The 16,372-nt window shown below is 37.1% G+C and overlaps 1 protein-coding gene across 2 annotated transcripts in view; it reads right to left on the bottom strand.

The window, feature by feature from the left end:
- The window catches only part of TUT4 (terminal uridylyl transferase 4), a 37,903-nt gene that overhangs the window by 10,986 nt on the left and 10,545 nt on the right, over positions 1-16,372 (bottom strand). For both annotated transcript variants that reach the window (XM_083867444.1, XM_083867443.1), the window contains exons 6-24: positions 14,431-14,519; positions 13,494-13,545; positions 12,843-12,912; positions 11,791-11,917; positions 11,226-11,345; positions 10,632-10,853; positions 10,304-10,478; positions 8,217-8,959; positions 7,589-7,739; positions 6,941-7,027; positions 5,442-5,545; positions 5,050-5,107; positions 4,852-4,955; positions 4,398-4,487; positions 2,489-2,602; positions 1,309-1,386; positions 738-915; positions 332-379; positions 162-244 (exon numbers count right to left, since the gene is read on the bottom strand). In XM_083867444.1, the coding sequence (XP_083723570.1) occupies positions 162-244; positions 332-379; positions 738-915; positions 1,309-1,386; positions 2,489-2,602; positions 4,398-4,487; positions 4,852-4,955; positions 5,050-5,107; positions 5,442-5,545; positions 6,941-7,027; positions 7,589-7,739; positions 8,217-8,959; positions 10,304-10,478; positions 10,632-10,853; positions 11,226-11,345; positions 11,791-11,917; positions 12,843-12,912; positions 13,494-13,545; positions 14,431-14,519 (2,693 nt within the window). The remainder of the gene's footprint in view (positions 1-161; positions 245-331; positions 380-737; positions 916-1,308; positions 1,387-2,488; positions 2,603-4,397; positions 4,488-4,851; positions 4,956-5,049; positions 5,108-5,441; positions 5,546-6,940; positions 7,028-7,588; positions 7,740-8,216; positions 8,960-10,303; positions 10,479-10,631; positions 10,854-11,225; positions 11,346-11,790; positions 11,918-12,842; positions 12,913-13,493; positions 13,546-14,430; positions 14,520-16,372) is intronic.

The raw sequence follows: 16,372 nt of genomic DNA, 5'->3' as shown, positions 1-16,372 counted from the left end.
TTTATATTCCAGGAGCCCAATACTAAGCTATACATTTAATGCTGACAAAGTGTAATTACACATATTGTCCATACCAAATTGATAAATACACACAAGAGATTTGCATCAATTCAGTCAACAAAGAAAATCAAAAAAAGATACTAAAAACTCTGAGAACTTACAGCTTCTCTTCCAACAGCTGGGTAGAATGGGGTACCAAATAATTTTCTCCCATTGATAAATGCCTTCATTATGAAATTGGTCACTATTGAAGAAAGACAAAGTTATTGGAAAACAACAAAAAAAGCACAACTCAGTGAACATTAATCATTAGTAGATATTCATAGCTTACTTTTCCTAGAGACTCCAGCACCCAGATTATGATTCAAGTCAAAAGGATCTGCACAAAGAAGGAGAAAAAAATAAGAGTTGGAAAAAATATGCTGCAAAAGAATTTTTTATTTTAATGCAGAAAATTCCATTTTAAATCCTTTCACAGAGTAGATTATAGCAAAGCAATGCTGAGTGTTCTAAAACCGTGACTAACCATAATACAGTAAGAAGAACAATTCCCTGACATATAGTAAAAGTTACGAGTCTGATCGATTTTGTGAGCTGTAGGACTTGCAAATAATGTTTCTCTTTAAAACACTGACTGTAGTTTCCTCACATAAAGATCCTGTGCAAAGAGAACAGCCTCTCAAGCAGCAGAGTTTCTCATTCCTCATGAATGGAAACTGAATTCAGCAGAGGAGTACCTTCGATTGCAATGCACTTGGATGTCCACTGCTTCTCGAAGGTGGTTAACAGCTTCTTCTGCCGAATGCTGATCACATATTCCTTGAAGTCAAACTCCTCAGTGTAGAATCGCAGCAGCCCCAGCCAGAGCTCTCCAAGGGATTCAGTGTTCTTTCCAAGAGAAGGCAGACGCTTCTTCTGCAGGCAGTTGAAGACAATTTGCTCAGCTACAGTTACTGCAGCAAGTGCTTCTCCTGAAATACCTCTCTAATTACAAGTTTGTCTACCATGAATGATTTCTTTTGGTTAAAGTAAGGTTAAGTCACTACAGTTAAGACTAAACCTGGACTATTTTTAAGAATAAAAAGTATTTTTCCTGATTTAGGTAATTTAGATATTATTTAAACCAAACAAAAGCAGAAACTCATTTTAGCAAAAGAGTACTCATTTGGGAAGTTGCAACACTATGGATACGTTAGTTTAATAGATTAATAAAATTAATCTTTTATATATTACACTGTTAAAAATTTATTACTTTTCCTGAAAAGCAAGGTTTAAATTGTAGTTACTCTTCTGGAATTAGAATATTACCAATTCTTCCATGTCATCAAAGAAAAACGCATTCCAGCCATCCACCATTCTTTGTGGAATCTGTTTGCCATCAAATATCTGCCAGAACAGAGAGTGACAGTTACCGCTTCGGTTCAAAGTCCCCGTAAAATACTTGCAGCTCTTTTGGTAAAAAAATATAATATAAAAATATAAATACTTTAATTTTAATGATTGCTTCTTATACAGACAGAATTTCCCATTGGTAAAAAGTCTGAAAGTCTTTTTGCATTTGTATCTCTCAAATTATTTGGATATTTAATTTTTACTTGTTCTTTGCAACTAAGAAAGCACGACTGAATTACCTTGTCAAGATTCCAACATCTCTCTTGCCCATGGATTCTCTAAGGAGACTTTATATGATTTCTATTACATTTTGACTTTAGCACAGCCAAGGGGAAATTCCACTGTTATTTAAATGCACTCCTGGGGTAGCAGTAAAATAAAAACCCCCAACCACTACTAAAGTATCAGCAAGAAAGTCTATGAGTCTCAATTGCAATGCTTAAGCCAACTTTCCTCTTGCACAAAGGAACCAAAAGAGGCAGAAAGGGATAATTTTCAGACGTGCTTGGGAGTTCCAGAGTGTATCCAGGAAGAGGCAATAGCTGAATAATTATATTTTCCCCACCCATACAATGGGGGTGGAGAACTTTTATGTTCTTAAAGTTTCCTAGCACATGTGAAATATTTCTTTTAAGTTGTACCAAAGCATCAATTATCTTATTTTCTCCTCATCAAATAATAAAATAAACTTTTTCTCTTACAGAAAGTGTTAAGCAATAAATAATGTTTCTGACAATAACTGGTTGAAGAGCTGGACTCACATTTCAAGAGCATCTGGTGCAGTCTCATAATTACAATTCCCTTCTCTCCATACCACCTGCCAATTTTTTTCTATCCTGTTCAGCATATAAATATCATTGTAAGACCAAAATCCCAAAGTAAATGCAATAGCAGAACTTAGGCACAACAGCCTCCCAGTTTTGATCTAATTTTCCTGGTAAATTTTACCTACTAAAACCAAGAGGGAGTTAAGAACCTACTGATTAGAAAGGCCCCATATTTCATTTATTCCCCCTGATCCTAAAATCCCACACTTCTCATATTTGGCTTGAAGAAAGAGTGCATCTATTTTCATACCCTCATTTTCTGAACCTACCTCCTGAAGAACTGGAATAACTGGTGGATTTCTCTGCTGCAGAAAGTACAAAACCATAAGAATATAGGCATACGAAGACAGACTACCACGGGATGCATCACCAATATCGCAGCGCTGAAAAAATACATTTTAAACAAAATGCTGAATTCACATTTTACTGTTCAAGACTAACAACTATGTCAGAGAGCAAACAGAAACCCCCTAAGTAACAGCAAATACATTCACCTCATAATTAAAAATTGTTTTATGAAGCCTGAAAAATAAATGCACCCAAGAGTCAACTGCCATCTGGCAAATCCACAGCATAATTTGTCTAACATAAAAACAGAAAAGCTTTTCATAGCCAAAATACTTTAAAAAAATTTTATAATGTGACAAACTGAAAAAAAAACCAAACAAAAAAAAACCCCAAATCAAAACCCCCAAAACATAAATTCCAGGTTTCAATACCATAAAATTTAATTTTCCTTAACTCATGCTGCAAGAGCTGTTTCTATGGTTCCTTATTATTTTGGTTCCCCCTCTCCTTTTAAAAAAATAATTCACTAACAGCAAGTATTTCCATATTGTACTGGCAGTGCAGGCCATACGTGGCATTTTGCTAGCAAACATACACATACCTAATTAAACCATGGTGCAGCCAGTGCAAAACAAACATCCCTGACCAAGTCAGGGGGCTGGAACCAGATGAGCTGAAGGTCCCTTCTAACCCAAGCCTTTCTGTGACTCTGACCACTGAATCACCTTACTATGCTTGAGTATCTCATTACAGTGTAACCTTTCCACAGCACCTGCTTCTAAGCTATCCTGTGTATCAAGCCTGTGTCATATCAAACAATGCATTTTTAACCTCCTAGGGCTGCAAAAAACAGGGATTTGCAAATTACTTTCACATTAGCAGCAGCAGTGACAGCTGTTCCTGGGTTTTCTGCCAATGCAAACAGAGGAGGAGGCATTTTGCTTAAAAACAGAGTATTTGTATAGCTGTGTAGTCACTTCCATACATTTACATTCAGGAGTGTATATCCCACAACCTGTAAATGTCATCTTTGCAGTAATATTTTTAGAACATGCACAATAGTATGCAATGCTGCCAAAAATGGAAGATTCATTATTATCAATTCAAGGCATTGTTAATCTGGGCACAGAAGAGACATGGTAATATTGTGCACTACTGTGACCACATCAAGAAAAAAATCATTGCTGGTCTCAGTGACAATATAATGAACGTGTCCATTCCATTCTGGCACAAAGTTATTTTATTCATCTTGATGTACTTTATTACATGAACATCTGGTAGCATGATGCACCATCTCTATAAGCCATTTTTTATTTGCCCCAGTTTCACTAAGCTTTCTTTGGATGTGCTGTATTTAATACTGCAGCTTGAAAAAAAACCCAATGCCACGTTTCAATTATCAAAGGCTGTATAGTATAACACTATGACAGAATATCATAACAAAAGATGCAGGAGATCTGACATTTCCAAACTCTTAAAGTCAAGTGTATGCCCTAGGCACATCACATAGAGGCTCAGGCATTCATTCATCACCATACCTACCTAATCCTGACTTTTATACTAAGTCAAACAAGGCAAGTGTGCCAAAAGAAAGCAGCAGTAATCTCTGGGCTGGTCCCAGAAATGAAAACTTGGGAAGCCCATGCACATCCACATGCCCCTACATCTTACAGTTACCAATTTTTCTAGTTTTGCTTGGGGCTTGGGTGGGATGTTGTGTTTGTTGTAATTGCAGCTGGCTTGAAGAAAAAAAAAAGAAGAAAAAAAGGAAGGTTTTCCTTTCATCAGCTTCCTCTTACACAGAAATCTTTCAACAGATAGCAGAAGGTATCAGGATTTGATTTTGACACAAACAGTACTGTACAAATAAGTACCTTATTTTTATATTACCTTTGCAAAAACTTTCATTGTGTAGCCCAGATATTGCACCCTAGGATCAATAGCTGCGTAGGTAGCCAGCATCCTGGTGTTATGCTGTGCCTGAAAAAAGGGGAAAAGAAAATTAAACTGGTGTCAGGGTGAGCCAATTATGTAAGAAATGGTGCAATTTCACAGTTTCAGGTGAAAGCTGGAATGAGCTGTGCTATTCATGATGGCACACAGGCCATGATGGAAGTATCCCCAAAACAAGACATTTTGTGCTGTAACCTGCTCTGCCATCAGGGCATACACAGCTACCCAGGTCAGGCTGAGGGTGTGGGCTACTGCAGTTAAATAACATAAAATAAAAACACAAACACACAAAAGCATTTTCAATCTGGTTTGAAAATTATTCCCTCAAACGGGTAAGACAGAAAGAATTAAAAAGCTTTATTTGAACACAAAAGGACAAGCAAATGCTCACCAGTGTATTGTACAAACTGATATCTCCTTCCAAGCCACTCCGCCTGTGCTCAAACTTTACGATAGGCACTTTGGCTGTTGTTATAGGCAAGATGTTCCTCAAACCTGGGGAAGCAACACTTTAGTACATAAAACATTTCCATTAACAACATTTACAGAAAACGTAACTGCAAAACTAATAATACTTTAAAGCACCTACCTGGATGCTTCTTAAGAACTTTTGCCAAACCTTCTATTATTTCTTTACAGTTTAATTTCTGAAAAACAAAGATCACAGCTTCAAACATTAAAACATGGATCATGTACTTCATAGATGAAAAGTCTATGTACAAAAAGGAGCAAGCATCAAGCCAGCACATGAATTTACAAGAACTCATATGCTCTGTGTAGTCATCCATAGTACACTGTGTATATATAAGGCATTAAAAGTAAAACAGGCTGGATCTTGCTTCAGTTGTGCAGAGTGCAACAAGCCAATGTGCAACCAGCAAATCCTACCTTTCCTCTGTACAGAAACCTTAACTGAATTTAAAAACCTTAAAGAATCCTTGAATTTAAAATAGCAGATTTTATCAATTTCAAAACTCTTACCTCTGCATTTTCATGACCTTCCAGTGTCATGCAGATATCTAGATCACTGTCCCGAAATCCAAATCCATTCTTTGAGGAGCCAAATAAGCAAAGCCTGGCTTTGTCTGATCAAAAGAATAGACAAGAAAAAGGTAAATTCTTTTACAGTTGAATGGTAAGTACTTAGTATTAAATATTGCTTAACTGCAATGTGCAGGTGCCCATAAAAATGAGCTTCAAGAGAGAGCTTACACTGTCTCTTCAAAGACCTCAGCTTTGATAAAGGAGGAAGCACAACACTTCAGAAATTAGTTACAGAAAGTAAGGCAGGATAAAGACTTATTTAATGTAATTTTTTATGACTGAAGTACATTACAGTTACTATAATCATTAAATGGCATCTCTAAATGTGGTGCAATGTTTTGTGGTATGCAAGTACACTTTCCTGCTTTTAATAAATCAAAATAATGTGCAAACCCAGTCACCAGTACAGCTTTATCCCACAGATAAGACAGAGCTACTCCTAGGGTAGCCAAAGTAATATTTCTGGTTCCATTCAGAGTTTATCTAGGTTGCATAGTTTTCCTATGACTAGGTAAATTTGGTCAATGAGTTTTTGTAATCATAACATACTCTTCAAGAAGACACAAGCAGTAAGATTACAATACTTTATGGAACATTCTTTCCCAATTGCTTTGTTTACATTTTTGTTTGAAACACAATATTACTAAGTATTTTCATTCCTGGACGGCAAAATTACATTGTTCAAACAAATTCTTTCCTAACTGCAAGGAACACATTGATCTGTTCAACTGAAATTAATGCTAAGAAAATAGATCTAACACCTATTCACAGGTTTTTTTCCCCCTAAACTTTAATAGAATCAGAAACTTTAAGTCTTTCAAGGCTTTGTAACAGATCTCAATCCTCAGCTGCTGCCAGTAAGTGAAGGCACAGCCAGTGGATGAATTCCCAATTCCTTGATGACAGGTTAGCCACAGCAGAATGGCCTTCTATGGACAGGAATTCAGGGGGACCTGTGTTTGGTACCTGGCTCTAGCACTGTTTTACACCTCCTACCAGAAAATCACTTGGCTCCTCTGCACCTTAACTTCCTTCACTGTAGTAAGACACTTTTGCTTGTTTTAGATAAGGGATGTGAAGATAAACTCATTAAGATTTCTAAGATACTCAAGCACTGGTGACTGGACAACAAAAGTCCTTGGCCCATGACCAAAGCTAACACTAAACCCAACCAAACTTTCTTCTTGGCCTGACTGGAGCAGTGCTGTGCTTGCATTACTACTCTGGCAGCTCTTCCTCCACTCTAGGGATGTTTCCATGGAATAGCATAAAAGGATATTCAATGTTGAAGTCTGCAAGATAGCTTTACAAATGGAAGGAAGAGAGATGCCCCTGCTTCAAGCAAGGAAAATAATATGAGAGAAACCACATCTTTATGTTCTGGAAAACATGACTGAGGAAAGCATTCTCAAGAGTCACTACCTAAGGTTACATACCATTATACTCTTTTCGAATAAATCTCTCCAAACTTGCCAGTATTTGTTCTCTGTTTTGCTGCTCAGATAAAGGAGGGGATAATTCATCTAAGCAAAAACAAATTAAAACACAGTCAGACATGACATTCAGCACCTCAAGAATGTTTTTCAGCTAATTAAAAGATCGGATGGGGGTGGTTTTGTTATGTTCGCTTTGTTTAAATCTGTGGTTTTCTTTTTATATCATTGGAGTTTTCAGGATTTTATTTCAAGACACCAAATTTTTCAACCACAAAGTGCCTTGGTGGGCACCTGGCATCCAGCCAAGTTTGACCCACCACAGCACCCCCAAAAGATGCCACAGAATTTCCTAAGCACAAAAATTAGTTTTGTCCAGAGCCTGATTCCTGGTAGCTTTTTACCAGTAGCTTTTTACAAAGCCAGTGAAAAATTCCATATAACATCAGTTTCTCAAATGTGTTATAAGGTATCACAGCCATGGATTATCTGAAAATTAAAATATTGATCCATTTGGAGCCTAGGGCACCTGGAAGAGCTTCCTCCTACTGAATTGTGAATAATTGTAAAAAAGTAATTTAACCCTAGAGTTTTAAGTCTTCCAGGTTACAGATCACAGTATATAGGGAGTACAAACACTTTTGAACTTACCAAAACACCTTTTACACACTATATCAAGTATGTCCCGAAATCTGTCTGTCATTGGTGGTAGTGGTTTTAGATCAATTTTCTTGAAATCCTCTGGGCAATCATTTTTGGAATGTCCATCCCGTTTGCAGATGCTGCATACTATAGTTGGTGGCTTTTTGAGGGGGAAAAAGAAGGAAAATTCTATTTGTGCACTTAAGACAGTTCAGCAGACTGAACATTTCCAAGCAACCAGGAACATTTAACATATGAACAACAAGAGAGCCTCTACAAAAAGCAGAACTCCTCTCAGCAATCTGCATTTAGTTCTCACAGTGCCTAAAAGCACCTGGAAATTCTACAAGCAAGTAGGAGAGGAAAGGCAGAAGTAACCCACAAATAACCAGAAAGAAACCCAGATTTTCTTTGTGGAAATCAAAAAGCTTAAGATGAGGGAAACAGACCATTTAATTCAAATGTCACCCAGGGTGGTGTGTTTCCAGTCCTGAATAACAGGTACTCTACAAAGCCTAGAGCTCCCACCCATAACCCAGACTGAAACAACCACTGTGGGAATCCAACCATCCATCCCCTCTTAAGATTTAATGACTTAAAAGTAATGGCCCAGTGATACCTGACCAGCACTGCTTACCTTTCCTGAAGTAAAAATAAACTTATCAAACACATAATGCATTTCTTCTGTTGAGAGTCTGCCTTCCTCTTTGAGATCCTGTGTTTCCAGCCCTGCATTGCAGCTGGCCGAGGTAGCTGGGGTGCCAGTGCACTTGGTCTGGGGAGATGACTCTGCCACCAAACTCTCCCTACTTTCAGCATCAGAAAGCTCATTACTGGAATTTGTGTCATCAGGCTGATGTGCACTGCAGTTACAGTGGTGGCTGAGATCGCCCTCAGTTAGACACACTGAAATTTCTAAATCATCCGTCTCTTTAGGTGATTTTTCCTTTAGTTCACAGCATTCATTGGAAATAAGGGATAAAGCTTCTTCTTTGTCTTCATCGTAGCTAGAGTCCAATGTTGAAAGTAGCAAAGAGTCCATGTTCTGGGAAGTACATCTTTTGGCTACAGCTTCTACCACTTTATTACATTCAACTTCATTCTCTGGTATGTTACAGCCACTTCCTAGAACTTCTTTATCTACAGCATTTTCTCCTTGTGGAAGGCAGCAGTTTGCTACAGGCTCTTCAGATCTTGTCGATTTCTTATTATTCATTTTCCCTTTTTCCCTTTTCTTGGTATCTGGCTTGGATTTAATCCCATCTTTACTTTGTGGACATGCAAAATATTTATATGCTGTCCTAAATCGCTCCAGGATGTACTCAAATACCATCTGGCTATTTAGACTTCGTGCAACGTTCCTCTTTAGTGCAAAAGGATCTGGGAAGAAAAAGAACAATTTAATTAGCAATCTTAAACTTTCACATTTCACAAAGCAGCTGAAATCCCTAAGTTATAGAGCAGTTAAGGAGACTCTTATAACATAATCCAGAACTGTATGTGGATACACTTAGAGAATTAAAGATCCAAAAGTATTTTCAGAATTCTTCCATACAAAACGTAACCACATGCAGCCATGAATGGCTGACTATCACAAACAATTCTAAACAGTGTTACTCAAAAAGAAAACCATGGGTATATTGCACCATTCATTATATTATGGCCAGCTTCTCAACTAGAAATTATAATAAACACACAAAGGTAAAATAAATAGAGGCCAGCCAGAAGCTTTTTTCCTCCACTGAAGAAGGATTTTCATTTCCCTTAAGAAATTAATTTGTCTAAGAGTAACAGTAAGGATATAAGGATTGTATGAACCAATCTCACCAGGAATCATTCTAATGATTTCTAGATCAAACATGTTTTCCAAGCAAAAAGAGCTCCTGCACAGTTGCTCTAAATGTGCCTGGAAGGTAGTACCAAACTGAGATTCTGTTACTTCATAACATCAGCTACAAACTTTATATTGGGAAAAAGAAAGTCAAAAATGAGAAGTAAAAAACATAAAGCAAACAACAACACAAATACCCCAACAACAGCAGGTGTCAGAACCAGAATGTAATCTGATTTTTTGAAATTATTTCTCATTTCTTCCTCAGTAATTTGTCCTGTCCCCTTATACCCCGGATGTTGAATAAAAAATTCCCTACTTTTTCTAAACTCTAGCTAAAAGTGATTGAAGAAAAGAATTGGGAGAGGAAATTAAAGTCACAGGAGTGATCTTAACATCCACTACTCAACCTGCACCTTGAGAATTCATTGCTTGTTTTTCTGTTCTACTTTTCCTTCTCACTCTTCTTGTACCTTATTGACTCATCCTTCAATTTACCTCTGTACCTCATTCTCTGTCTGTATGATTCTCTTTGTCCTCTCCATCGCCTCAAGTGTTACAGATAAGCCACTTCAGCAACATCTCTAGAAAGTGTTCAAAAGTCATTATTCATGCTTTTATAAAAGTATCACCTTACAGGGTTTCTTAGCCTTCCTCAAATAACCAACTTCTCTGCTCTTAAGGCCAATTCAGAATCCCACGCATTGCTCTGTAACTCAGTGATTTTCCCTGCTTTTTGGACAGTGAAAACTTGTCTTTAAAGAGACTAAACTGCTGACAAAATACATCTACTTAAAAAACTTGTTGTCCAGATTCTTGTAACAGATTTGCAAATTAAGCAAATAAAGATGCTAATGCAGGATGACTGGAGAAGTGGGAAGGGATCAGCCTACCTTCAATGGCTATTCGCCTCTTAGGCCAGTTTTTATTCTCTCTGGTTAAGAGCTCTTGTACCCGTATGCTGATGACATATTCCTCCAAAGCAAATTCCAGTGTGTAAAACTTCAAAAGTTCCAACCACAGTTGCCCCAGTGAAACTTGGTGAGGGGTTTTGAATGCTAAGAGAGACTGAAAAACACGGACACAAGTGCTCAACTGCAATATGAAATTATAATTCCTCCCTTTTTTGTCCTTATTCCATCCAACATCAATGTTTAAAAATAAAAAAAATAGGGATGAGAGATAGCAAATGGCTTTCAATTAAATAAAATCAGGACTTACAATCCCATGTTTCTCTTTCGCGTTGCTTTGGTTGTCCACTTCTGAGCTTGTTGCCTTCTTGCCACCACCTTTTTGTTGTTCAACTTTAGCTTTGCTTTCTGCTCCAACAGAGTTTTTTGCTGCACCATTTGTGGGTGGTTTGTACTCCCACCTTACAAATTCTTCATCTTCCACTCCTTTCAGCTGGTGGTCATCTGGCCTCTTCGAATCAAAGCCTTCAATCTAACAACAATTAAAGTGGCACTGAAACAAGACTGCATATAATACATACAACCAACAGTTTGCAGCAAATGCCACACTGACTACTGTGGTATTCATACCCCTCAAGATTAACAGATATCAGAGACAGAAATTCAGAGAAATAAAGAAGAAAACAATTGCCTTTTCTCCAAAACACAGATGATACAACTATACAGCCTGCTACAAATACCTTTTAAAAAAGCCTTCAGAATCATCTGTGTGAGCATTAAGCACCAATGCATTTTATTTGTCATTTTCTTTGGCAATCAAATTCTGCATTTTTATGAGGCTGCAGAACACAGAAATAATGCCAACAATTTAACAATAAAGTTACTCTATTACAAAATCACTTACCCAATTGCCCAAATAGGACGGCAAAATACGTGGTTTTCTTTGTTGAAGAAAAAATATCACCATTAAGGCAAAGGAATACGAAGGGATCCCACCCTCAGCCTGACAGTCAATGTGACAGAGCTGTAAGAGAAGAAATAATTACTTTTCTGATGTAACACCAGAATTTCAGATTACAGTCTATTATAAAAGGATGAATACTAAAGAAATGTGAGAAACATACTAGAGCGAAATACAAAATGCTGTATCTCAGAAACTGCAGTGGTCATGCCATGCCATGTACAGATCAAATACAAACTGTAGCAATTCATATAGTACCTTAAGAAATACTATCTTATCCTATGTTCTTTTCAGTTTCACCACATTTTGTGACTGTGGGACATATTTATGCTTCCATCTAGAATTTCAATCAACTCTGAAATGCTTTACTGTACAGTGCCATCTCATGTATGGAGGAGGGGTGAAGCAGTGGAATGAACTCCTTTCTGCAGACATATTCATGGTACATTATACATTACACTGTACACAGTGCTTAACAGGAAGTACTGAGGATAATTAAAGAACTTACTCTAGCCCAGTAGCGGAAAGCCAAAACCAAGGGGATCAGGACAGGCTCCAGTTTACCAAGTGCAGCCAGCAGGTCAGTTGTAAGGCAAGCCACATCATTCCTAGCACTTACTTTACATGTCAAGCCACTGCAATCACAAATGCAGAACAGATAAAGGGTTATCACTTTGATATAGATGATGCTTGGGGTAGGGGGGAGGTGGGGCATCACACACACTGTAATAAAAACCTCCACCAGTGTCTCCCTATGTAAGAACCTGATTTTTGATTAACAAAAAGCTACAGAGTATAATTACATTTTCTTTACTATTAACTTACCAACTGCATCTAGAAGTTACAAAGTTCATTACAGCCAAAAATACAAAACATCATTAAGAATTTGCTCTAAGTTCTGCCATTACTTAACTACATTATTTTGCACAATTCAATCGCCAAATATATCATCTACATTCCAAACACTTAAACAAATTAATTAATTAATTAATACTCCAGACCTGTATTAAGAGTTGGTAAACCCACAAAATAGCTTCTCTAAAAACTTTCCTTTAGCTTCTCAGAATGATTATTTCTATTCTGTTACAAACACAGGAAGAGACAAGCCCACTCTTGTTGCATTTACATCCCCAGAGTTTCAGCCCATACCTCTGGCCAGTCAAGAAATCATGTTTCATTTTGGAGGTTGCTGCTTCGTAGGAATTTACTGAAACTGTCAGATGATGTGTCCTTTCTGGCAATGTGTATCTTATAAAATGTTTTTAAAGCCTTGGCTTAAAACTGCTGGCAAAAAAATTAAATAACTGAAAACCACTCCACTTTTCCCCCAGTTAACTAAAAGGAGAATAGGAACGTCAGATTCCTACACCCAGTGAGTTCTGTGTAGCACAAAAACTAAAGTAGCTTTCTTTCTAGATTACATTTCTGGGTATGAGCAATTCCCTTTTAGTACAAATGTTAGCTGAATGTTATAGTAATACTTCTTGTCAGGAGTGCAGGCAAGCAGTTGCTATGAACAAGCATAGTAGCTCATTAAAAACGTTTTTCAGTCACACATACCTTTTAACATCTTTGCAAAAGACAACAGGAACTTTGGCATGGAAATCTGACTCCACATCTGAGTAGACAGCTAAGCAAGGAGAAGGAAAAAACACACTTTGTTTCAAAGTTTCTTACAGTTTTCTCAATTCTGTCTTTAAAATTATTATATTTATACCATGATTTTTTCAGAACAACTCAAATAAAGTGCTGCACAGCTAAGCAGTACCAATATTTTCTGGTTATTTTTCTTGCTCACCACCAATATCAGACAGGTAGGCTGTGCTCCTGACACAACCACGAGTCTACAAGTTTTAGAAGTCTTGGAACAGCTCTCACTCATGTACATATGCAAGGGGAAAGCAACTTTTGAGTTTACTGCTTAGAATTCATCCTACAAAAAGTTAAAACTTTTTGCTTTGCCATCTGATACTATTGCCCCAACTTCTGGCAACCTGAACTGGAATAATGGAGCTGCCATTCTCTTGCTGCAGCTCCTCATCTCTCACTCACACAAGCACCGGTGTTCATAAAAATCACATTCATAAAAACAGCCTAGATACTTTGGTTGAAAACTAATCAATTTTTCTAAGTTTACAGAAAAATTGAGCATAAAAACAACTAAGCAGCAGATGGAATGTTAAACAGAAATGAGATGCAACTAAAACTCACCACTGTTCTTCAAGATCTCAAGCACCTGGATCAGAACATCTGGCTGACTCATCTACAATGAGAAAATTAGAGCAGGTTGCATTATTGAGACTAATATTTTAATTTACATTTTATTTCAAATTACTGCAGTTGTACAAGTAACTGTGTCCTTCATGGTTTTCAAGTCTGGGCACTCTGTGTCCTTCAATAATGTGAAATCATGTATCAGTATTAATGAAAAAGTTAACTGTACCTGTCTACACCATGAAAACAGGTGCCAGTGAAGCTCACAGCCAGCTTTCCTTTAGCTTACAGCTCTAGTCAACATTTCTGTTCTAGTTCTGTGTTAGCAGGATAAATAAAAGCACTTGCCATATATTCAACAATTTCATTGTCAATGTATACTACCAGAAATGGACATCAATAAAAAATTTAATGTCAAGACTTTCCCAGGGGTTTTTAAAGGTTGTCACTTTAAAACATGTGCAAGTGCAGCAGTTGAGTGTCTATCAAGAATGTACTGCTAATATCACACACTAAAAATGAACCAATGGCTTCATTACCTAAAGAATGTCACTTTTATCCCAAATTTCAGAAGTGGAGGGGAATCAAAACCTACAAGAGTTTACAGTCTGAATCATGAACTCATGGGAACACACTTAGCCAAGCCAACTATTCTCATACTGCTTCAGTGCTTACTCAAAAAAAATTTTAGAAAAAGCCTAGCATAAGGTTATCCAAACAAAACAAAAAAAACCACCCAAGAATTAAAGTTATCTAAAGAGCAATGAAAACTTCCTCCACAGTACAGCTGACATCAAATCAAAGATTAGATGTTTTGTGCTATTCTAACACCATGTGCCCTAAAAAAGAAGATGAAGACAATGGAATAGAAATAAATGTGGATAGCCTTGACCTAAAAACCAGTCTTAGTTAATGCAAGATAATAGCTACACACCTTAGGGGGGAATTTGATATCGATGTTAACATCGCTGGTCTTAAAAGCAAATCTAGTTAAACAGGAGCCATACATCCTCAGGGAGCAGTCTGGAGAGAGAGAGAAACATAATTATTTAACAGCTAATACATAAATTTTTCTTTAGTGGATGATGCATACCTTGCTTTAGATACTACACCTCACAAGTGGCACTCCGAGATTAATGAGCCCTGAACCCCTCTCTCGTTCCTGTGAGGGTTAGGCATTTACATAACACAGCATCACAGGAAAACAAATAATTCGATAATGTAACCACCAAATGCCCAACATTTCCCAAGCTGTTTTAAAGATTTTTTGCAATGCAGCTTTAGTTCTGTTTGTTTTTAATATAAAAATAACTACGAAGTAACAATAACTGTCACCATCTCAGTGTAGGATTTTCTGTAAACAGCTTTTGTTAACTACAGCTTGATTTCACTGCAGCACTTAGCCAATTATAAAATTCTTTGTTGCCTCACAGACTTGTGTATGAGGTGCCAATCTGTTGATTCCATCAGCAAGTTCCAACACACAGTTCATTACAAAATATGTATATAAAGCATAATTTCAATATAATCCAAGGCACAGGGTACAGTGTCCATGCAGTGTTTTAGTTAATAGTTACCTGCAAAGATGCAGAACAGATCTAAACTAATAGGAAGTACCTACTCAGTAATAATATGAGAAATGCCATCCCATTCCATAAACAGTAATTTATCCCAATTCACAATGAAATTTTTCTTCATCAGGAGAGATGAAGAAACCTTCCTGTGATAGAAATTAGGGTCTCCTATACTTAAATCAGCTGAAAAATAAGTGTGTTCTCAATCCTTCCCAAATCCAACACCCTGCCCAAGCAGGGTCACCTAGAGCAGGTTGCCCAGACTGCGTCCAGTTGGGTTTTGAAATTCTGCAGGAATGGAGAGTCCACAACCTCTCCAGGCAACCTGTGCCAGTGTTCAACCACCCCCACAGCACAGAGGCTTTTTCTTGTAAACCTTCCTTTATGTGTGTTCTGACCACACTCATTCAATTAGAAACATCAACAAAATTACTCTTAAAAGAGAAAATAAATCTTAGATATACGTAGCTTCAAGCCTATTTTCACTGCTTAGAAATCAGCCCTCTCAGAATGAGTCTGTATGGTTAATAATGATAATTTGCAATTTTTTCCAATGGCTTATCATAGTAGTAAGAATTTTTGCATAGTTCTAATGTGAGCTCAAGAGAAAATCATGCCAGAAGATCAGATGTTTTCTACACAGTGCATGAATTAAATTTTTCCGAATTTACAACTTAGGAAAACACATTCACTAAAACATAGCTGGCTTTGAAAAGGAGAAAAACAAACTGTCATTTACTATTACAGACTCCCCTTTCACTACTCCTACACCTCCAGAGAAGCTCATCAGTCCAAGTCAGCCAGACAAAGTAACAATAATTTTCCTGAGTATTTATGTAAAAATGTTACATGAAAAAGCTTTGTATTATGCTTCCCACTATCAGTGGAAAACTCCCTGGAGTGCCAGAACAGAAGTTTGCACTAGGTGCCACTTATAGAGCAAACAGATCAGCAAATCTCCACCCTACAAACCTCTATTCTGTTCAGCACCTTATGTTTAAGCAGATACTTCATAGAGCACCTAAAACTAAAGCTGATCATTCAGCAGATAAAATTTTTTTACTGATGTATTTTTATAGAGCAAAGGGGAAAAAAAGGTATTTCTAAAACAAATGGACTGTATATAACAACACCCTATTCCAATATAGATTAAATTAAAAATTTAAAACTGTTGGCAATGAGATAATTTTTTTCTTCTGTTCAGATGCACTGAACAGCAAACCACTGTTAGCACAAAGTCAACATCACTGCAGCTCCAAAAATCTGATTCCAAACTCCCAGTGTATTAACTATAGGAGCTGA

This window comes from Zosterops lateralis (assembly GCF_965231275.1).
Source record: "Zosterops lateralis genome assembly, chromosome: 9".
Classification (NCBI taxonomy): Eukaryota; Metazoa; Chordata; class Aves; order Passeriformes; family Zosteropidae; genus Zosterops; species Zosterops lateralis.
Note: the sequence above shows the minus strand (reverse complement) of the source record. Positions and strands in the feature narration are given on the sequence as shown.